The following is a 23,808-nucleotide window of genomic DNA, read 5'->3' on the forward strand; positions in this document are numbered from 1 at the left end:
AAATAGCCAAGCATACACAATTGAGCAGCAAGAACCTTAGCTGCCTGTTTTAGGAATATTTTAACTCACGACAGATTAGAATTTGCGTAATTGACTAATGTTGATAGGGCTTTGAGAAGCTGGTTGCCAACTTTTATCTTTGCTGTGGGTGTACTATTTATACCCTCACTTTTGGAATGTGGGTTGCAAATAGGTAGCGTTTTCCTTAACTAGGATTTATTTGATCTAATCATTAATAGTGTGAGGGGGTGGGTACTTAATGTTCTAAAATGCACTTTTATGGCCCTGCTTATATTGTTTGCCTGGAATAGGCTGGTTTAAAATTAAACAGTACATATATTTTCCACACCTACTTCTAAGTGTATAAAAGCTGATATGTTTAACATTGTAAAATATATCTGATTTTTTTGTTAATGAGGATCACTTGTCTGTGATGAATAAAGGTTTGTTGCTTTGGAACACTAGCTGGATTACGTGACTTTTGGAAATTATTGTTACTGACCTCATCAACAAAGTTTTAAGACAACTATTCTGTCCATTTTTTATTTTTTCTGCTTTTTTAATTTTACATTTGTTTGTCATCTGTGTATGTTTTGCCGTTTGCATGGTTCCACAGTTTACTGTCTCCCTAGTAATCATCTCTTGTGAAATGATATGCATAGCGACTTTAGGAATGCTTATTGCTACTAAAGAGGGACAGTCTTCTGACCACCCACTATTATCTCTCTATCCCTGGCAAACTCTGCAATTGTCAGACTAGAAAACAACAATTGGGTGACCAACATGAACACAGACAATGCCAATGAGGTCAGCACAAATAGTTGTCATGTAAAGATGCTCACAACATGTTACGCATATGTCTGCATTTTCTCTTGGACTGTGGTAAAAAAGACAAAACACAAATTCAAGAATGTCTGATCATCATCTATTTTTCCATCAACTGCACAGCCTTAGGAAGCATGGTATGTTAATGCACTTAATATTTTTAAGAAGCATTGCAGTGCACTTTGTCAGCCCAGTTTCTCCCACTGTTTTTTCCAGTATTGCACAGGAATTGCAACATCTTGACTCCTGTCTTTCATACACTTCAACCACATCTTGTCTGCTCTTTGTGTTGTGTTTTTCCTTTTCATTTCATATGTCAATTATTTTCTATACACATCATTGCTTACCATATTTACATATGTAATCCATGAATGCTACATCAAGGATCCTAAGGTTAATAAAGTGATTAATGAAAAATGGAGTGTTTGGTTTCCTTGTATCAGGGCTTCACTCCCTTTTTGCTTGGTAGTTCAGCTATACTTCACCTCACTGGTACTCAGTGCTAGATTAGGTGTCTGGGGATATAGAGTTGAAAATTATAAGCAGCCTATTTAGGGTTTCAATAGCACAGGCTAACGTGAAAATAGCAGGCCTATTTCATATGTGTGAGCCTGGAGCTTCAGGCTCATCACTCCCATTGTTTACTTGTTTATATTTTTACCTGGAAAGTCCGACTGAGAAATAAACCCCTTTTAATGGAAACCCATGCAGAAAAGCTGCATGGTTACATATACAAAGTTATTATAAAAATGTTTAAAACAGCTATTAAAGCAAAAACATTTATAACTTTATAACAGAGACATCTCAAGATTTAAAACAATGAATTAACCGCTCTGTGCAATATAAATACATTAAAGTGAATCTTTTATATCAAATTAATAGATAGTTTTGGTGGCTGCACTTTACAAGGCAGATACTTTAACTTTACCTAACTGCAGATTGGGAGGTGAAGTGTCACTAGTTGTATATATGTACACACACACACACACACACACACACACACACACACACACACACACACACACACACACACACACTAATCTCATTTTTCATTTCTGCAAGTCTTTTGGGTTTCTAATACCATGATGGGAATGGACCCCATTTCTAAGTCAAAATATGATTAAAGTTCATTAAGTTAGTATTGCTTCAATCTTTGATGTTAACCAGAGATGCTCTTCACAGCACACGCAATGTGCCCAGTAATGACTTCTTCTACAATTCATACAGGATTTCATGTATTGGTAACATATCTAAGTATGATTGTAAATTCCTTCTTATAAGTCCCATTGGTTCTACATTTATTTGAGCTGTCTGGGTATCCTTCATCCACATTGTCCCAGTTTCTGCCTGCAAATACTGGTATTTTATGACTTTGTGTATCTCTGTACATAACACACTCTAGTCCCTGAGTCTCCCAAAAGCATGTGGGAAAATGTGTTATGGTCTGATGAGACCAAGGTTGAACTTTTTGGCCACAATTCCAAAGGTACGTTTGGCGCAAAAACAACACTGCATCACCAAAAGAACAGCATCCCCATGGTGAAGCATGGTGGTGGCAGTATCATGCTTTGGGGTTGCTTTTCTTCAGCTGGAACTGGGGCTTTAGTCAAGGTGGAGGGAATTATGAATGTTCCAAATACTAGTCACTTTTGGCCCAAAACCTTCAGGTGTCTGCTAGAAAGCTGAAGATGAAGAGAAATTTCACCTTTCAACATGACAATGACCCCAAGCATATATCCAAATCAACAAAAGAATGGCTTTACCAGAAGAAAATTAAAGTTTTTGTATGGCCCAGCCAGAGCCCATACCTAAATCCAATAGAAAATCTGTGGGGTGAACTGAAGAGGGCTGTGCACAAAAGATGCCCTCACAATCTGACAGATTTGGAGTGCTTTTGCAAGGAAGAGTGGGCAAATATTGCTAAGTCAAGATGTGCCATGCTGATAGATTCCTACCCAAGAAGACTGAATATTGTAATTAAAGCAAGAGGTGCTTCAACAAAGTATTAGTTTAAGGGTATGCACACTTATGCAACCAGCTTATTGTACATTTTTTATTTTTTTATATTTTTCCCCTAACAGATTTGTTTGTTTTTCAATTGAATTGTACAGGTTATAGGTCACATTAAAGGTGGGAAAAGTTTTGAAATTATTTATTGTGGTCTCATTTTTTATAGCACAAAAAACTGCCATTTTAACAGGGGTGTGTAGACTTTTTATATCCACTGTATATTTATGCATTTTCCACATTTCTTGCCTTCTCATCTGATCCTTCATCTTATATTCTTTCTTTTTTTTTTTTTGGCACATTCAGTTGGTGACTAATTTTTATTTACCTCTGGCTTGATTTACATTCCAACTTGACACAAACATGCTTCTGCTAAACAAAGCAGGGAAGTCATCTTAGACTTATTCTCCTCATGTTTTAAAACTTTCCCTTCATTTCGGTCTTATGAGGTCAGGAGATATGTATGTGGTTCTACGATTGCAGATCTACATGTGTAATCAATTTAGAGGAGGCCCATACTTCCTTCAAGAATGGGAAATATATGGTCTTGGTATACACTGATTTTTATAAATCATTTGATAAGCATGAAGCATCCTTCTTGTTTCCTGTCCAGCCAATTCAACACCTTCTGGAGCCAGTCAGTCACTCCAAAACTGTGAACTAGGGCAGGAAGAGTGAGCTAGGACAGGAAGAGCAAACTGGTTTATAGCTTAGACTTTGTTCCTAGATGTCAGCTCTGTTTTCAGTATTAATTTTTGTTGTCTAAAATATTCCTTACCAAGTTTTATTCATATTTGTTCATGTTTTATTGTTAATCTTTCATCAATTCTCAAATATTTATACATTCCCTCTTACTCAAATTATTTTATATCACATTCCGGTCCCGGGCTGATGTTTTCTTGGTGCTGCAGCTTTCTTGCTTTAAAGATTGCTTTTGCAAATTTATCAAGACCAAATGACATTTTTATGTCATCTGAAAAGGTTTTGACCACTTGCAGTTGTGCTTTCAGTTCCTCATCTGATAACTATACAGTTTTAAATCATCCACAAAAAGAAGATCAGTCTTTCACATTGTTGTTTCCTGGGAGCCAAATTGTATCCATGACTTAATCTGTTAATAGACATCTTAATTGGTTATGGGCAAGACAAAAGAGCAGTGGTGACAAAGACTCACCCTGGAATATCCCCCTCTAAAGTTTTATCCTTGGAATAATAATTTGTCCTTTATCATGGCTTGCCAGTGTTCATGGTTGCTGTAATGTGATTGATCGGTATAGGGTGTATGTTACACATTTTAAGCACTCTTTTATCCATGAATGTGGGATACTGTCAAATGATTTTTGTAGTCTATTCATGCCATATTTAGATTCTTCCTCTTTTTACAGTTCTCCATTATGACTTTATTTTTTAATTTCTCCGCATTCTTAAGTTAAAGTATGATTAAAGTTCATGAAATTAATATTGTTTCAATCCTTGATGTTAGCCAGACATGCTCTTTGCACCCACAATGTGCTCAGTAATGACTCCTGTAATTCATAAGGAGTTACATGTATCAGTAACATATCTAAATACTTCTCCATTACAGAAACTCATATGTTTCTATACATACATGTAAGATGTGTTACACACATGTACTTTATATATATATATATATATATATATATATATATATATATATATATATATATATATATATATATATATATATATATATATATATGGGTCTACTTCATATGGTCGACAGTTCATATGGTCTAAACTCATATGGTCGACAGTTCATATGATCGAAACTCATTTGGTCGAAGGCTCATTTGGTCGACAACCAGTACTGAAGGCACTTAACAGGGATTTGCCCCCCTCCCCAAAGTTGTGCCACCCTGGAGTTGATATATATAGTTGGGGGGGGTACAGCCCCCTACAATGGGGGGTGGGGGTGAAGCCCCCCACCTATATCTGTTATAAATGTTGAGTTGTTGTTATATTTTCATGTTTTAAAGGGCTTTTAAAGGAATATTAGTGGGGGCTTTGCCTCCACACCCTCCAATGTGGGGGGCTGTGCCCCCATACCCCCTATCTATATATATCAACTCCAGGGTCGCACAACTTTGGGGAGGGGGCAAATCCCTGTTAAGTGCCTTCAGTACTGGTTGTCGACCAAATGAGCAGTTGACCAAATGAGTTTCGACCATATGAACTGTTGACCATATGAACTGTTGACCATATGAAGTAGACCCATATATATATATATATATATATATATATAGAGAGAGAGAGAGAGAGAGAGAGATCAGTTAAAATACTTCTGATTTGCTTTTCTTAATGTTTTTAATGAAAGAGCACATAACACATTCATGCTAAAATAAATTTGTCTGTATGTCATCGTTGCCATTAATGGTTATATTTCTTTTGTAGACTAGAAAATACACAGACATTGCACCTTTTGTAAGGAATGCCTCAAAAGTCAGTGGAATATGTCTCTTCCTATGAATCTGTGCACCAGGTATGTATCACCTCTGGAAAGATGTCACAAGAAAGCATAAAAGACCTTATAAACAGTATCACTGTGCCTAGTTGGTAGGGTTGCCACCTGTCTTACTTCCTACAGAGCAGTCCTGATATGGGCATGTTCTGTCCTGTAGGGAGGGGGAAGGCATAAAAATGATAAATGTGTTGATACTTTTCAAGATTTACAAGAAAAAAAAAACTTCTGACTTACCTCTAAATGTCACAGATATCTGTGATACAACATTTAAGTCATCTTAATATATAAATAATCAACATTTAAGACTTAGCATGTCAATTCTGTGATGCTGCTTATGTAAATTTGTCAGAAGACGTAACAACTGCCTTTTGTACCCTTGACTGATCTAATTGCTTTGTTTTGCTATGAAAGGCATGGCTACAATGGAAGCAGCTGTAAATCAATTTGCAATAAAGACAGTGGAAAACAGTTTCACACCTCTCTGTCTTTTTTATTGCAGCTGCTGAGCTCCTGACACTAGCTATACTAATTGCCCATATAAGATTGTCAGCAGTACCTGACAGGGTAAACTATAGATTTATCTGTATTTCTGGTATGTTATGCAGGCAGAGACAAATTCCTCTGCAAAGTATGTGAGAATGTAAGCTTAAAAAAAGTGAGTTGGGCTTTTCCATATTTTGATTCCAAGGCAAGGAAATGAACATTTTATAAAATACTAGCAGGTTTCTGGTACCTAAACACTACTGGAACCATATTGTAGGGAAAAAGCAACCTAAAAGTTGAATTAAACTGTAAAAGAAGGTGGGGTTTTCCTTTTTAGGAATGACAGCAACATTATTAGCTCTTTGAACTATGCTGATTTCAGTGACGGAATATTGTGTTGTGATGTTAATGATATTAGAATGGATGTTACATATTTAGTGAAATGGACAAGTTGTGCTGGTGCCAACTAGAATGAGATGTTCCTAAGTCTTGGGGCACTAATTTTAAGTCACAAGCAGATTTTTAATGAAGGAAGTAACAATTCCAGAGGTAACATCAGCACTGAGGTAATCTCTATAAAACGGAAAAGATAATTTTCTCAGTGTTGTAAATAGTATCTTGAGTGATCACTGGATGATTAAAGACAATGGGAAAGGGAATAAAAATATAATAGCTACATTAGATAACTGAATGAAGGAATGTGAGCTACACACAAAAAAAGCTAGAATGGCTAGGGGGTAAGTAACTGTGGAGAAATAGGATATTGTTTCCAGCATGTAGATGTCAGATGACAATAAAACAGCCAAGGCATACGCTGGCGATTTATTATTATTTTTTTGGCTGGAGGAAATAGTGGCAGCATGGCCTTGGTTTTACAAAAAGGACAGATCAAATATGTATAAAAAGCACCCAGGCATTTGGGGCTGTTCTATTTTGGTGACATAGTACTTGTAACTGGATTCTACAAATTATGATTTGAATTCACTGCTTATTCTTTTTCAGTAAAAAAAATATGAGTTTATTGTTATGTGTGTAGGGAGTAGTATATTGTTATAAGGGTACAAATCTGCATATATGTATGGCCATGGTCATAAAGTATTATAAATATATGACCCATTTTGTTGAAATGATAGATTACTGAATTGCACTGATGATTATACATATGTAAATATATTCAAGATCGTGTTAAGATAATGTCAGAAGATGTTTGTACAGTTTGATGGTACCATTCAAAACTGAAGCATTTGGAAGTTTGTGTTTGTTCATTTTGGTTGCAGTCTTTAAGATGAAGTTTGAAGTATGGTGCACCATGGTATATGCAGATGTTCAGTAAAGATGATTTGTTTAAAAACATTGTGGTTAAAAAAAATACTGCACCCAGTATAAATGCTATAACAGAACAACAATGAACAAGCAAATGTGATTTTTTTCCTTGGCATCTATTTAAGCAGGTGTTTACTGCATAACTACTTTCCCATTAATTCTGCAAATAATGCAAATGACCCTTTAAGGACATCAGGTTTTTCAGCTATATTGGCAGTTCTGAATGCCCATGACTTTTTTCTTTTTAAGTCTGTTATGGACAAATTGAGGTCAATAAAGCCAAACACCACTAGCTGTGGACATGCATGCTCCAGCCTTTTTATGGCTTCATCAGCATAGCATAAGTGTATGGCCATTTGCATATATCCCATGTAAATCTAATACAAGAGGTTTAAGGAATCACACAGTGGAAACTCTAGCCTGCCTAGATTTTTCTTTTAGTTTTTACTGATTAGTATCACATACATTAGGAAGTATTGAATAAAAGAACATAAAGCCATGTGAGTATGTTTTATCATGTCTTACTTTGTGTTCTTGATCTTTGATACGTCTTTATCGATTGACTGAAAATGTTTTCTTAACTCATAGACAGTTTTGATGAATAAAAATATGTTCAACTAGAAAGAAAACACAAAATAATATTAAAAATATGCCAACAACATTTTTAAACAACATCAAGCAGCACGAAGATTATTTACCTTCCATGGAAGTGCAACACATTTGGAATTATAACTGACAGAGCCCACATATGAGTGCAGTAGCCACAGTAAGACCTTAATCAGTGTAGCAGCCAAAAGTATTTACAAAAAGTCCAGCATTTGCAATCACCCTTACCATTAAGGAGCCAAACACAGCTTAATCATTTATTTAACTTCCAAAGCTATGCCTGAGTCAAATATATTTAATATTGTATTTCATTTATTTCCCTCAGTTTTTTATTTTTAAAATGCACCATCCTATACATGAACAAAATGTAGTTTCTTTTTTTTGTCTGCTGCCATGATTACAGAGGCATAAGCTACACCCCTTCTATGCATTATGAATGTTTCACCATGTCAGTGATATGCACATGCAGTGTACATCTTAAAACCATCCCCACTGGCTTGTATCACTGCAGATAAAAGGGCAAAGATGGAGTCTGAAATATACAATACTGCTATTTTAATAAGGTAAGATATTTGTTTTTAAAATGATGCTGTTGTATAATAAATATACACAATGTGAGGGTTAAAGGTAATTTACATTTACCATGGGTTGCAAGGCTGTAATTTGGACATTCATGCATTCCCCTTGTGACTAAACAGCTCCTCCTACCTCCTGAAAACCTACATTACCTACACCTTGATATAGTACACAGCTATACATTACAATGGATATTTTTGTGTCTGCTACTGAAGTGTGTCACACTCCAGTCAGAAAGCAGATCACTGTACATCTCATCACATAGTTTGGCAGCCTCACTAAAATACAGAAAACTGTAGCTAACTAACATATTAATTAGCATACTTTTAGAACAAACACAACTTTAAATGTTGCTAAGCAGCAGAACAATGGTGAAAAAAGCATTAATTAATGCCATTATAAAATGTCATACACAGTGACAGAGTTTAGACTAATGTATATATTTACCAACATTAGCCTTCATGATCAAACAGTGCCCCAAACCCTAGATAAATATTAATTAGGAACTCAGTGGCTGCAAATACAGACATACATAAGGCAAAATATTATAAAATGTACCCTCCAAAAAGACACTAGAATATAAAAAATAAATTTTAAATTGTTACCCTTTATTGAAATTATTTGATGAAAATTTATCCATATTCCATAATGATATAACTTAATGCAAACAAACTTGTTTTCACACAAGTAAAATTATTCAGTATTATTGTACTCAATAAAATATACAATATCCTTCCAATAAGTCAGTAAAAAAACAGATGGCAAAATTTCATCTTGCTATACATATTTCTATAAAGCAAATACATACGTCTGACTTTGAAGTAATTGCATATGCTATCAGATCACTGAAATATGTAGAAGGATGTGATGCTTAGAAAGAAAAATAATCAGTCTTAGTTTGTAGTTGTAAGCATAAGCATTTTCAACTTTATTTCTATGGACATACATTTATATAAACTGCAGATTATAAGACATTGATTCTCATATAAACAGCACAGATTCATACCATAAATTCATAATCCCCCAGATTCTCAAAAGCTTGCACGGAGTGCAAGATCGGTGCAGGAGCTCAAGCAGGCAATATGTCTGCCGTGCGATCTAGGAACAGCCTGCAGGGGCGTGCACAAGCTCTCCTGCACTAATCCTGCACGGACTAAGCCCTGGTATGCAAATCATCCCATTTGCAGGAGAAATCTATGCAAATGAGGTGATTTTGCAATCCAGGAAGCTTGCAACTGTCCGTGCAAGACTAGTGCTATCTGCAGAAATTTACTCAGTTAGTAACTGAGTACATTTCTGCAAAATCCAAAACGGAGGTGTGACAGCCCCAAATAAAGACTGCATATCATGTAGCAAGCATACCAATGGCCAATTATAAGGCCATTGGCATTGCAACAAACAAAATAAATACAAAAATCAACTTTTATTTTTTTTAGTCGATCTTGGCTGTTTAAGCGTAGGGCAGCAGCGGGTAAACGGGATCAGGGGGAAAATAATAAAATAAACCTAAAATAAGCAGTCTAACTAAAATCACTTTTCTGCCATGCAAGTCAATGGCAGGCAGAAGACAACCTGGCCAATGAGTAGTGGTTGCTAAGGGGGAGGCTCAGTGCAAGACATATACCTATGCATTAGCAGGCAATCCTATGCAAATGAGGGGAAGGATAGTGAATCCAGTTTTCCCTAGCATGTGAGTCAGGTCCCAACAGTGTAAGAGTAGGAATAGCTTGGTGCAAGCCTAGGAGTTAGGTGACATCATAGGGGGTGTGTCAAGCATACTGTAAGTGGATTGGAGCCCTGTGGCTTGGGTTTGCTCCCAGCTTAGGACAGCTAAGCTAGGGGGGTGTGTCTAAATCTGCTTAGCACTCTTTACAAAGCCTAAACTGGTGTGCACGCACCAGATTTTACAGGAATAAAAAAGAGGTTAAACCAGGAAATAGCAGCAGTGTGCACATTTGAGCACTCTGTTTGCATGATGCGCACACTGGCTTAAACAGGAAGGCAATAGGAAGGGAAAACAGCAGTAGGAAAGTAATCAAGGAGAACTAGCTCAGCTGGCAGGTGAAATGTATCAGAATCAGCCAATTACACAGGCAGCAGACCAGCCCAGCCCAGAACACTACTATAAACTATGCAAATACCTTCCCCTCTGTTTTTTCCCATACTCTACACCACAGGTGTAAACAAGTGGGGGACTTTTAACACTCACTACAGCAAAATGATAAAGGCTGAAATAGCTATCATACAACAACTTGTGGAAGAGGCTGAGGGTGGTGAGGATATGAATGCAGTCCACCACACCACAGTGAGGAGACAGAGAAGAGTGTACAGACCCAGGGTAACCTACCAGGGGCTACATGAGCTGGAGATAGTGGAGCCCTATAGGGTGGACAGGAACCTCTTTCAGCAAATTGTTGAGCTGTGCCGGCCACTCCTCACAGACAGAACTAACAGAGGGGAACCCATCCCAGTGGATACCAACATGTGTGTAGGCCTAAGAATACTAGGTACAGGTACCTTCCAAAGACCAAATGGGGATATGATGGGGATTTTACAGGCATCAGCATCCAGGGTACTCCACCAGTTCCTGGATGCCATGTCAACACATATCAGTGAGCACGTATATTTCCCCAACACCCATGAGGCGTTGGCCAGCAATATACAACTGTTCCACCAAATAGCAGAATACCCTGAGGTAGTGGGTGCTATTGACTGCATGCACATATGCATCAAAGCACCACCTGGTGAACGGGGTAGGGTCTACATCAACCGCAAGGGCTTCCCCTCCATCAACTGCCAGGTTGTGTGCAATGCCCAGGGCATAATAATGAATGCGTGTGCTGACTGCCCTGGAAGCTATCATGATTCCCACATCTGGCATCTGACGCAGCTGTATCAGAGATTTGCCAGTGGGGACATCCCCGACAGTCACCTAGTGGGGGATGCTGGATACGCACTGGAGCCGTGGCTGATGACACCCATCCAAAATTCACACACACCCGATCAAGAACTCCATAATGAGGCACACGCAAAGACCAGAATTATAGTAGAGCATGTGTTTGGGATGCTCAAGTCACAGTTCCAGTGCCTGGGCACATCTGGTGGAGCCTTGCAGGACTCACCAACTACATCTACCCAAATTGTCTTTGTATGTGCCATGCTACACAATATGATCCGGTGAAAACAGCTGCAGCAGGAACAGCAGAGGGCAGGGCCACACAGCCCCCACCATTGCCAAGGCCTGCACAGGCACAGAGTGACTTGGAGGAGGAACAACCAGAGCCTCTCCTAGTAGGTAGAAAGAGGCATGCCCAGTATGCCCTAGCCTTGGCAAAGAGGCAATGCATAGCACATACACTGACACAGGAGGGACCCAGGGAATAACACCTCTCTCTGACTCTCACATACAGTAAAAAGGATGCCAAACATTACACTACCTGTGCCTAGCCACGTGTAGGGAGTGTTCTATGTACATCCGACATAGGCAGCCCTGCAGCATCACCCTCAATACTGGGACACCCACAAGGTAAGTAACTCACACATGCCAGTTGGGGGGGTCACATGTCCAACAAAAGTCGCAGCCAGCAGGACAGGTGTAGACAAACACAAACAAAGGCTGTGCTATGGCCTCTGAATGAGGCCTATGGGTAACCTCCCCCTGGCCTACACAGTCAGACTACAGCAGGTCAGGCAGTGGGATGTCAGTTCTGAAGGGTAGGAAGTCAGAAACTAATATGTAGGTAATTAAAAGCTAAGATCTGTAGTACACTGGTATGCCTCTAGTCAGCACGATAGGTAAGACTACAGACTGAAATGGAGTACCCAACATACCAGTACAGTCCTAGCAAATGTGTACAAGTGTCAAGTGTGCCCATCCATCCGACGTAGAAATGTAGTCACAGTCAGGTGTGCCCCCCAATCCTGTGTAGAAACATAGAAATAGTCAGGTGTGCCCCCCAAGCCTACATAGGAACGTAGTTACAGTCAGGTGAACCCCCCAATCCTGTGTAGAAATGTAGAAATAGTCAGGTTTGCCCCCATCCTATGTAGAAATATAGTAACAGGCAGATGTGCCCCCCACACAATCCTGTCTAGACCTGTAGAAATAGTCAGGTGTGCCCCCCCATCCTATGCAGAAATTTAGTAACAGTCCATGCCAAATGATCGACTGATACCCTGCAGAGACAGCATGCTACCTGTAGGTGTACAACAGAAAGGTCAGCACTGCAGTACAAACTACCTGGATTCGATCCACACATTCAGTACAGACGGCCATACTGGGCATGCCCACACACTTAGAGAAATGAAGGCAATGTCAGTCAACAACATACTGAAAGGTCATACTTCGCATGCTCACACACTTAAACACATGAAGGCCATGTCTGCAAACACCAGTGGACCAGACATATCTGGCAGCCGCAGATGTTAGTGCAGACACTGCTCCATATGCACCACTTATGCTTTGCACACACAATACAGGTATATATGTAAGGACAACACACTATAATAAGCCAAAGGTAGACGTACATAGATGTGTGGAAGAGGGTGACTGTGACAAGAAGCCATCCAGGACTGTCCCACCCAGCACATAGCCAAAGAGCCACAACCACACAAGGGTCAGATGTCACTTACTGCAGATACTAGCCACCAGTGTCTGTCAGCATTACACAGTATGCGGTGCATGTGCCAGCTGTGCAACATGACTGTTCAAGGAAGTAGTCATCTAGCAGCTGTATATACGTACCTGTGAAATATGACTCAGGTTGTGCCCGCATGTGGTGTGTCAACCCCTAGATGAATAGATTATGGCCCATGCACACACACTGCCCTCCCCATAGCCCCACTATGACAAGCCTGCTGAGGTCATCCACTGTGAAATACAATTTTGGGAGAGTTGTATCCCAGTAATTTCCATGGTGTGCCCCATACCTGTGTACTGCCGTAGTGTGATAAACTAGTTAGGTAGGTGTTCTAACCCCAGCCTTGGCAACTGTGTGTCTGTCTGTCTGTCTCTCTCTCTGTGTAGAGCACAATGCTTTTTAGGGTAGTCACACCCCCCTACAATTTATATGCACGCCTTTGGCAAGGCTGCTGATGTCATCCACCTAGAAATACACCTCTGGGAAGGTTGTAGTCCAGTACTCTCCATAGCGTGTCCCTGTAACTGCTTACTGCTGTAGTGTGATAAAATCGGTAGGTGTTCTAATCCCAGACATGACAAGTGTGTTTGTGTGTGTGTGTCTGTCTGACTCTGTCTGTGTAGACAGCAATGCTTTGTCGGGTAGTCACACCACCTACAATTTATATGCACACCTTTGGCAAGGCTGCTGATGTCATCCACCTAGAAATACACCTGTAGGAAAGTTATACTCCAGTGCTTTTAGTAGTGCGTCCTTTAACTGTGTACTACTGTAGTGTGATAAAGTAGTTAGGTAGGTGTTCTAACCCCAGACATGGCAAGTATGTGTGTTTGTGTGTGTGTCTGTCTGTGTAGACAGCAATGCTTTTTACAGTATGTCACACCCCCTACAATTTATATGCACACCTTTGGCAAGGCTGCTGATGTCATCCACCTAGAAATACACCTCTGGGAAAGTTGCAGTCCAGTACTTTCTGTAGCGTGTCCTTTAACTGTGTACTGCTGTAGTGTGATAGAATAGTTAGGTAGGAGTTCTAACCCCAGCCTTGCCAACTGTGTGTGTGTCTTGTCTGACTCTGCCTGTGTAGAAAACAGTGTTTTTTAAGGTAGTCACACACCCTACAATTTAAATGCACACCTTTGGCAAGGCTGCTGATGTCATCCACCTAGAAATACCCCTCTGGGGAGGCATTAGCCCAGTAATTTCTGTAGCGCATGCCATACCTGCATACTGCTGTAGTGTGATAAATTAGTTAGGTAGGTGTTCTAATCCCAGACTTGGCAAGTGTTTCTGTGTTTGTGTGTGTGTCTGTCTGTACAGAGCACAATGCTTTTTAGGGTAGTCACACTCCATACAATTTGTATGCTCTACTTTGGCAAGGCTGCTGATGTCATCCACCTAGAAATACACCTCTGGGAAGGATATAGCCCAGTAATCTCCGTAGTGCATGTCATAATTGCGTACTGCTGTAGTGTGATACATTAGTCCCAGACTGGACAAGTGTATGTGTGTGTGTCTGCGTGAGTTGTGTGCCTGTCTGTGCAGTGAGCAATGCTTTTTAGGGTAGTTACACTCCATACAATTCATATGCTATACTTTGGCAAAGCTGATGATGTCATCCACCTAGAAATACACCACCAGGAAGGATGTAGCCCAGTAATCTCCATAGCGTATGCCATAACTACATACTGCTGTAGTGTGATATAGACCTCTGTGAGAGGTTCTATACCCACACATGTTGGTTGTGGATGTTTTGTGTGTGTTTCAATGTCTGTGTAGGGAGAAATGCATTTTAGGCTAGTCACACTCACTACATTCCAAATGGCCTACTTTGGCAATCCTGCTGATGTCAGCCAATTTGATATACACCTTTGGGGAAGGAGTACCCCAGTAATCTCTGTGGCACGTAATATAACTGAGTAGTGCTGTAGTGTAATAAACTAGATAGGTAGGGGTTCTACTCCCAGGCATGACAGGTGTGTGTGTGTGTGTGTGTGTGTGTGTGTGTGTGTGTGTGTGTGTGTGTGTGTGTGTGTGTGTGTGTGTGTAACTCGTATCCTGTGTGACAGCTGGGCCCAATGTGGAGTGGGTTTTGCAAATTTCTTATATGGTGGCCCTAGTATATATCACAATGTCCACTGTACAAGGATAACAGATGTGAAATACCTGGGAGGCTGGGGTGCAAATCCATACCCATACATGTGGCATCTAGGCCAGGCAATCACAGTTAGCAACCCCAGTATTACCCAGAGCACACTCTCAACCCACGTCTCATACACACACACACACACACACACACACACACACACACACACACACACATGCCGAGGCAACAGCCAATACGTGTGTAGTACACTGCATATTGGTGACTGATACTAACTATGGAGTGAATGCAGTGGCCTACAGAGGGCATGGCACCTTGTCCATCTGTCCAATAGGCACATACATGCAGACAGTGCACCTTCCCCATCTTCCCCACTGAACACCTGCAACACCTGTGGTGCCATCACATGTGACCCACAAAGGACATACCATGCCTGAAAACATGCCCTGTATGGTCAGATGCCACTGACACCAGGGAATGTTGTTAGCATGCTATCAATGTAGGTGCAGGGGTAACCTGCTGTCTATTACCAGTTCCTGCCACAGGTGGCCAAGACTGGCACATCTGATGATAATCTGTGTACACAGCATGGGCCCGACACCCCAGGTACAGTTCCACATGTCACTGTACATGCATGTGAGAGGTGTGCACATCCCAGACACTGTCCATGTCATGGACTAAGGAACACATACATGGCAAGCGATGCACAGCATTGGCCACACGCAATAGTCACCCAGGTGACTGGATGGTGGATACAATACCTACCTGTGTGGGCAAATGCAGAAACCACAGCCCTGAGCCACAATGCAGACCATTGTCATGTGACCTGATGCCAAGGTATACCCATCACCTAGCCTTGTATAGCCATCTGGCACAGTCGACCACCACATACCCATGCAGAAATGCACCCATGCATGTCAGTACTGCCACCTTGTGCATTTGTGTGTGTGTTGTATGATGTGTATGATCACATCCACACTCACTACAACCCCAGTGGCATACTGAAGCATGTTGTCTGATGCCAGACACCTCCCCATACCTTTTGCCCAAATAACCTTCATTTGACCAGTGTGGTGCATGTGATACCTGCACAATAATGTGGTGTGGCAATCTCACTAGTGATGAGCTGTATCCATGGCCCTGGCACGTGTGTCAATGTGTGTGCATCCCTGTGAGAGTGTGGCTGTGTTGACGCTGGCACCTGTTCATGCGGACAGGCATGTGTACTTCACCTACTGTATAGCTACCATATCCCTGTTGCAGATGTCACTCACCATCACATATGTGTTTTGAGGACTCCACAGCAGATAACCTATGTGGCACGTCCAATAACTGCATAGGACTGTGATAGCACTACATAGTTGTCAGGGGTTTGGTACCCTGTGCTGGTAGGTGTGTGACACAAGCATGCTTAGGTTTTACTCTCTCATCCCTCCCTGACTTGTCAATGCCTCTGTCTGCCTCTCTCACTCCCTCACTGGTGGATGTGGTGACCTACAACTGCTTTTCTTAGGCAGCAGCATGTGCATTTTAAGTGATGCTCATGATCAGCTGATGGCCTCTGCATGAATTGCAGCTCTCCCCTAGCTGATTGCATGTGGAACAGCTATGGTAACATTCACATAGCCAGTTGCATGGAAACACACTCCAATATCTAGGAACATTATGTTGGTGTTGGCCATTTTCATTCACTGTGAGCAGGTACTAAATCTATTGCTTGGCAAGCAGCATCTCAGATGGATTGGGGATATACCTCTAACAACATACAATGTGGAAACAGGGCAACACACATGAGGGGGATGTGCCTGACCTGACTACAGACTGTAAGTGCTGCTATAATGCATTTGGAGTAATGTTGGTTTAACAGTGTGTGTGTGTGGATATGTCTGTCCTACATGTTTTAATACCTGCCATGTCAGTTCTATGTGTATGAGGAATCCCCATCTGTAGGGCCATCTGCAGACTGGGCAGTGTGTTGTGCCTTTTGTGTCATGTGTTACCCACAGAGCATCTATCTGTGAACTGCAGAAGGTAGTGTGAGGATTGCAGTCTGTAGATGGTGAAAGCCATGACAGTTATTGACCTCAAATCCCTCATAGGACATGTGTTGCAACAAACCCTGTTACAACAGTAACTGTATGAGGTTATCACAGAAACATGTCAATATTGGCCCTGTGCATGTGCTTCCAGCCACAACTCTGTCAACCTTTGTATATATGTCGTGCATTAAGAGGTGCATATGTGCTGTACACCATCATTAGTGTCATCATATCTGATAAGCCAGTGAGATATCAGACTGCTACACATGGTATGTACAGTAAGGTTTATATTTGATGACATGACCTGGACATTCTGTGGTTGTTTTTATAGTACTGAGGTCGGTGTACTTATGGTGAATGCCGACAGTATGTGTATTGTTAATATGTATCTTGGCCTATGTACAGACTGTGGTAGATGTCATCGTCCTAGGTCCCATCCTATCTGATGTTACATGCTGCTCCACTGTATGTTACCATATTGGCTGACATGTTTGTAAGGCCATACACACACATGTCCCATGCCACAGATGGGCATCAGACCACACTGTGTAGTGGCCCAGTAAATGTAGGGCTAGTGTGTGAGTGGCACATATGAGGATGGTGTTGAACAGATAGCCCATTTACTGTAATATTATGCTAGCTTACCATATGTGGCTGTGGCTGTGCTCACATTGGTTGTGGTTATGCACTTCCATACAGGTGTATCTTAACCTGTGCTGTGACATGCCTGTAGAGCCTGCTATATATGCAGGTACATGTGCATTCCCCCATAGGAGATATGCTACAGTGATGAGCCAGTCTGCCTGTAGTCTACACAGTGCTTTGTTACATGCCTAGCAGCTTAGTGTACTTACTCAGTGAGGTGGCATGTCCATATACTTTCCAGATGTACTGCTGCCAGCCCTCCCTTAACAATCTTATATGTCAGACAGAGCAGTGGGATGATGTACAGATGTATGTCAATATCTAGTGGGTAGTATGTGGCCATGGCACCTCTTTACCAGCAGTTATGTGTCAGGACAGACAGAGGTGTGTGAATGCATAACCTATGGGGGTGAATGTATACCAGCTGTTATGTGTTATACCTATCTACATGGCTGTTAACATCCGTATTGTCTGGCTTGGTCCACATGTTCTGCACTAAGGGGATCTGTGTATACCTCTGGACTGTACAGAGTGTGTCAGGATGTCCACATCTATTGGCCAATATCTCTGCTGTAGTTCACATGAGCATTACATGCTTGCAGCAGTACTGTACTATGATGTCCTTAGGATGTCTGTCAGCAGCAATGGCACACATGTGAAAAGCAGATGTGACCTCCCACACACACCATGTCTGTGAAGACAATCCCTATTACAGTAGCAATAGTCTGCTAATATACCTGCTATACATGCCTGATATCCCCTTGCACTACAAAGGTGGGACTATAGGGGCTGAGATAGGGCTACACCCCATGTTCAGGACATATGGTGAATATATATGTACATATGAGTATCCCAATATCTGTATAGATAACTACACATGTACATATTGACATATATAGATGGGTGTGTATATCTACATAGATATGCATATACAGACCCAGATATATACATATACAGAGCAGTATATGTCTACACATATACAGATAGAGATACATATGCACATATATGTATACCATGCTGCCATGCCTGCCAGCAGTCCACTGCTGTTGTATCCTCCACACATACGGTGGGGCTGGGGCCATATATGTGTGGGCTTCACCTACACAGTACATGTGTGCCCGTATGCACTCCAGAGCCCAGTGTATGTAACAGTGGTATATGGCCCTGTATTATTGAGTCTGGGGGATGCACCATACATAACCTAGGCTTTTACAACATGTGGGGGTATCAGGGGTGAGCTGCCTTAAGGTATCTGGATTGGATGTACAGTACCATACATGTCACCTATCTTGACATTACTTACATAAAGTGGGTTACTGCAGGCCTACTGCCTACTGCCATACAGACTGTTCTGTTTGCCAGTGTGCCTGTGATGGTGTCAATTATGCCTTGTTATTTAACAGTTACATCTCATTTGGTCAACTGAAGTCTTTACCACCTAGTGACTGTGTACAGAGTGTAGATAGAGGCTGCTGGACTATACACCTGCATCACTTACTGTTGATCGTGTGGTATCCTGTGGCCCAGTCTGTCATTACTAATGTACAATTTGAAGGGCTTAGCTTGGGCAACAACAGTTGTGGACCTTTGCAAACTACTGTATTCGTATAACTGTTTCACAGTTGCATTACTCTGTTGATATGGAAGTCAGTGTCTGAACAGCTATATAATATGGCATATAAATCTGTAATAGTACACAAATAAAGGTATTCCATTTCTGCAAACCTGTGTGTGGTGTTTATCCTATGACCTCTCTGTGGGTATATATTGCAGGCAACGAATGTCATTTGTATGGGTGCCTCATCCAGTGTCCAGTTGTGAGGGTGTTAACTGTAGGCATAGTGGCTGTACCATATTGTTTGCACCTACTACATAAGTATCTTACTGTACATATGTCTGCATGTGTATATGTAGTCACATGTATATATATATATATATATATATATATATATATATATATATATATATATATATATATACCTCCAGCTGCATATATGTGTCTGTGTACATGTATCCTGGGGATGTTGATATCTTCCATGTTTTACATTTCCTATGTGACCCAGACTGTACTGCATTATATGTTATGAATACCAGCCTGACATCATACAGGTGGAATGTAGTACTGTTAACATCATGTGCCCATGTCGTGTCAAGTCCTAGTTATGGGATCTGCAACACTTGTTAGTGTATTGCAGGGTGGATGTGTTTGGTTGTGGGGGGGGGGTATGCCAATTCTAACAAGATGTATATTGTTTGGGGCCTCTCAACCTCATTAACAGTGCATGTGGACATATATGTTTCTAGTAATCTACCATTGCTATTTACAGATGTATGGCCATATATACCTATATATGTATATATATTTCCTTACATATTTATAACTATGTCCATATATACCTAGGGAGATATATATCTGCATACATATATGTAACTTGATGTGTATATGTAGACATATAAGTGTTGACATATATATGGGTAGATGTCGGCATTTGCATGTATATATATGGTCATATATATTTATATATATGTATATATTTCTACATATTTTATTTTATTTTATATATCTATATATATATATATATATATATATATATATATATATATATATATATATATATATATATATATATATGTTGTATCTGTTTAGATATTAATATATTTACACACACACATACATCTAGATGTTGGTATACATTCTCTGTACTCTTGCATGACTGGGCTGAATGTAATGTTTCTGAAAACATCAGATTTATGTATATCTGGCATGGCTTAGTGGTAAATCACTTTGTGTATGGTGTGCATGGTCCTGGGCTCAAGCCTTACAGAGGCTGTTTATTTTGTTGCTGGGCAGAGCACAGGCCATTGGATACAGAATGATTAAGGCACTTTTAAGTAGTTGTAAGCGGGTTTGCATAGAGGTAAGCACTGCTAACTTCCGGTTACAGTTTCTTACACTCAGTTAGCTTCTAAATTGCTTAACGTGTGTAGGCATTGCTTACCCCCACGCAAACAGACTTAAACCCGCTTACTGCTGCTTAAAAGTGCTTACTCCTGCTTACCCTGTGCTAATTTCTTTAAAAGAAAAGAAAAATGGGTTGATAGGAAAGTGGTTAAAAAAGGGGCACAAAGAGGGAAAGACAGTAAGGAAATTAGCCAGAGATGTGCAGGAAGGGTGTTCGGAAGGTCCATAGCTGCTCATTTCTTCTATAGCAACAGCTGTGCATATACACTGAATTTGGAGGTATATTTGGACACTCAAACCCCTGGGTGGGGTGAGGACAACAATAATTTGTTGTGATGCCAATTAGACCGGATTACATGTGTCCAGTGGACATATGTGCGAAATGGACAGCTATGTATGGGGCAAGATTTTTTTGTGGGAACAGATTGCCCTTTTTTTTCAGGTGAGAGTGGGATGTTGGGGAGGGGTAGTAGGAATATTTGGGGAGGTAGGTTGGGTGGGTTAACAGACAAGACAAAGAAGATGCATACAGGGGAGATATGACACATGGGTGGTAAACACCTTGGATGGGGAGGGGTGTTTGTAAGTCGCAAGCCCATGAGCCTCCAAATGGAAACAGTGGGATTGAGGTCCCCACCCATGGGCAGTCACCACTGCACCTTCATGGCCCCAAAGGTGGCTGCACTGGGGGCTGGGTAGAAGGGGCAGGCTCACCCTCTAATTCCACCATGTGGCCCTCAAGCTGGCGTGGCTGGTCTCGAATCTCCTTGTCGAGCTCCCTACACACCACGGCCCGGACCTGATGGCGGGTGACAGGTACCTCTCCTCCCTCGTTCCCAGGGGGGCTGAGCCCCATCTCCTATGGCTGTTCCACCCAAAGGTGGTGCAAGGCCAACAGAGGAGGAGGTCCCAGGCTGGGCTCCAGATGTGTTGGTGCCCAGTGCCATGGCTAGCTGAGGTGGGACAGGTGGGTCCACTGGGACGGGCCTTCCCATACGAGCTATGGTGTTGCAGTTTTAAGAAAGATATCAGTTAGTAATAGTCAACAGCATTCAGGATTAGTTATAACAGCATGCATAGGTATTCTCATTAACCCAAAACACCAGATTTACAACAGTTGTAGAGCGAGCAGAACACATGCATATATGGGACATCAGTGGCCATTACAACAGCATGCAGGTTTCATTGATGGCAACAGACTACCAATATGGGAGTATTTTAACATGGCACATGCATAGAACCAAATGTGAATATTTATAAACCAATAGGACATATGTCCCAACAAAAGTTTGGAGTGTACACGTACCCACTGAAGTGTGTAATTAGGTTATTGTAGCACATATGGTGGGGGTGAGAGAGAGAGGTCAATTAACAACTAATATATCCCTGTAGTATTCACAACTTTTTTAGTCACTCCAGTGATCTGTCCCTTACATGTATTATTACACTACCCAATGTCCTTACTTTGTACAATGGTATATTTGTTGATTAGTATCTACGTGGACTGTGTCTTACATATAGTCTACACCTCTTACCTGTTATAGCTGTTGAGAAAATGACTGTTAATACTACCTGACAATTTGTACACATACTCCCAGATTCCATGCTTGTACTGCGGTGGTGGTGCTGCGGTGGTGTTGTCGCTTCACAGTTAGACGTTGCCCATTCAATTCTCAGTTAGAGTGTCTTCTGTGTGGCGACATGCATGAATGGGCGTTCCTTCATTGAAATTTGTGTGTTAGGCCCGGCAAGCCAGCACGTAAAAATCTACTGCCAATCATTAGCGGATTGGAGTTCCGCTGTGACGACCCCTAACCAGGAAAAAGCTGAAAGACACAAACTCCCAGATTCCATGCTTGTAGACAAGTATATAAGTGGATTGTGTTGTACCTACAGTCTACACCTCTTACCTGTTATAGCTGTTGAGAAAATCATTGTTAACACTACCTGACAATTTCTACACATACTCCCCAGATTCCATGCTTGTAGACAAGTATATAAGTGAACTCTGTTGTACCTACAGTTTACACCTCTTACCCATTATAGCTGTTATGAAAATCACTGTTAACACTACCTGACAATTTCTACACATACTCCCAGATTCCATGCTTGTAGACAAGTATATAAGTGAACTGTGTTGTACCTACAGTCTACACCTCTTACCTCTTTAGCTGTGGAGAAAATTTTTGTTAACACTACCTGACAAATTCTATACATACTCCCAGATTCCATGTTAATGTTATACACATACCTAACAATCTGTTATTGCACACACTCTGGTCATGGCTTGACAGGATGCAGGTGTTAATGTGACATATTTTGAGAATAGCTGTCATACACTTTGGGTGAGATGCTACAATGACAGGGTTGTGTTCATATACATTCTCTGATTCTCTATAGGTCTGACTATCAGTTATATGTCAGTAAAAGCTGCCTACACTTCTTGGATCATCACACTAATCTGTCAGGGGAACAGGTTACCGGGCAGCAGATTCGGGCCATTTATCTAGACATGCTGGACAGATCAGAACAGTTGAGGCAAATTTTGTACAGTTGTTGGGTCTAATTATGCATACAGCTTTCTATATAAACATTCTCAAAAACTCTGTACAGTTGTGGGGTATGATTATGCATACAACTTACTATCACTGCTGGGATTCAAACTCCTGCTGTGTTAAAAATATTACAGGTGACATCACAGTACACTGTGTTATCAGGGAATTAGTGTGAAGTATTACAATGTCTTCTATCTAAGTCTCCCTCAGTTGTACAATATATCTCTTGGGACTTCCAACATTGTTATACTGAACTTCCTACACATTTTATCTGCGTTCATCAGTGTGGGTAACACTGCTTAATACAACAGTACTATTTATAGATTGCAACACTATAACAACATATGAAAGCAGAATGTACACAAGCACTCCAGGGGTTATACTTTTATTCACAAGATATTACACCTTTATTTCCACACAACCTATATGACAGTCTTCCTGCCATATTGTCTAGTTTATTCAGTACATCCCATACACAATACATTTTTATACTGGTACAACACTTTCTAGAACTGTTATATTTATTTGTTATGATAGTACTTGCAAAATTATTACTAATCT

At 40.8% G+C, this 23,808-nt stretch overlaps 1 protein-coding gene across 1 annotated transcript in view; it reads right to left on the reverse strand.

The window, feature by feature from the left end:
• Positions 1-23,808, reverse strand: part of LOC122810768 (adhesion G protein-coupled receptor E3-like) — an 804,089-nt gene that overhangs the window by 85,732 nt on the left and 694,549 nt on the right. The window contains exon 11 of the mRNA XM_044082329.1: positions 7,646-7,737. Coding sequence (XP_043938264.1) covers positions 7,646-7,737 — 92 coding nt within the window. The remainder of the gene's footprint in view (positions 1-7,645; positions 7,738-23,808) is intronic.

Source organism: Protopterus annectens, chromosome 9.part0 (genome assembly GCF_019279795.1).
Source record: "Protopterus annectens isolate FY-2018-M chromosome 9.part0, PAN1.0, whole genome shotgun sequence".
Lineage (NCBI taxonomy): Eukaryota > Metazoa > Chordata > Ceratodontiformes > Protopteridae > Protopterus > Protopterus annectens.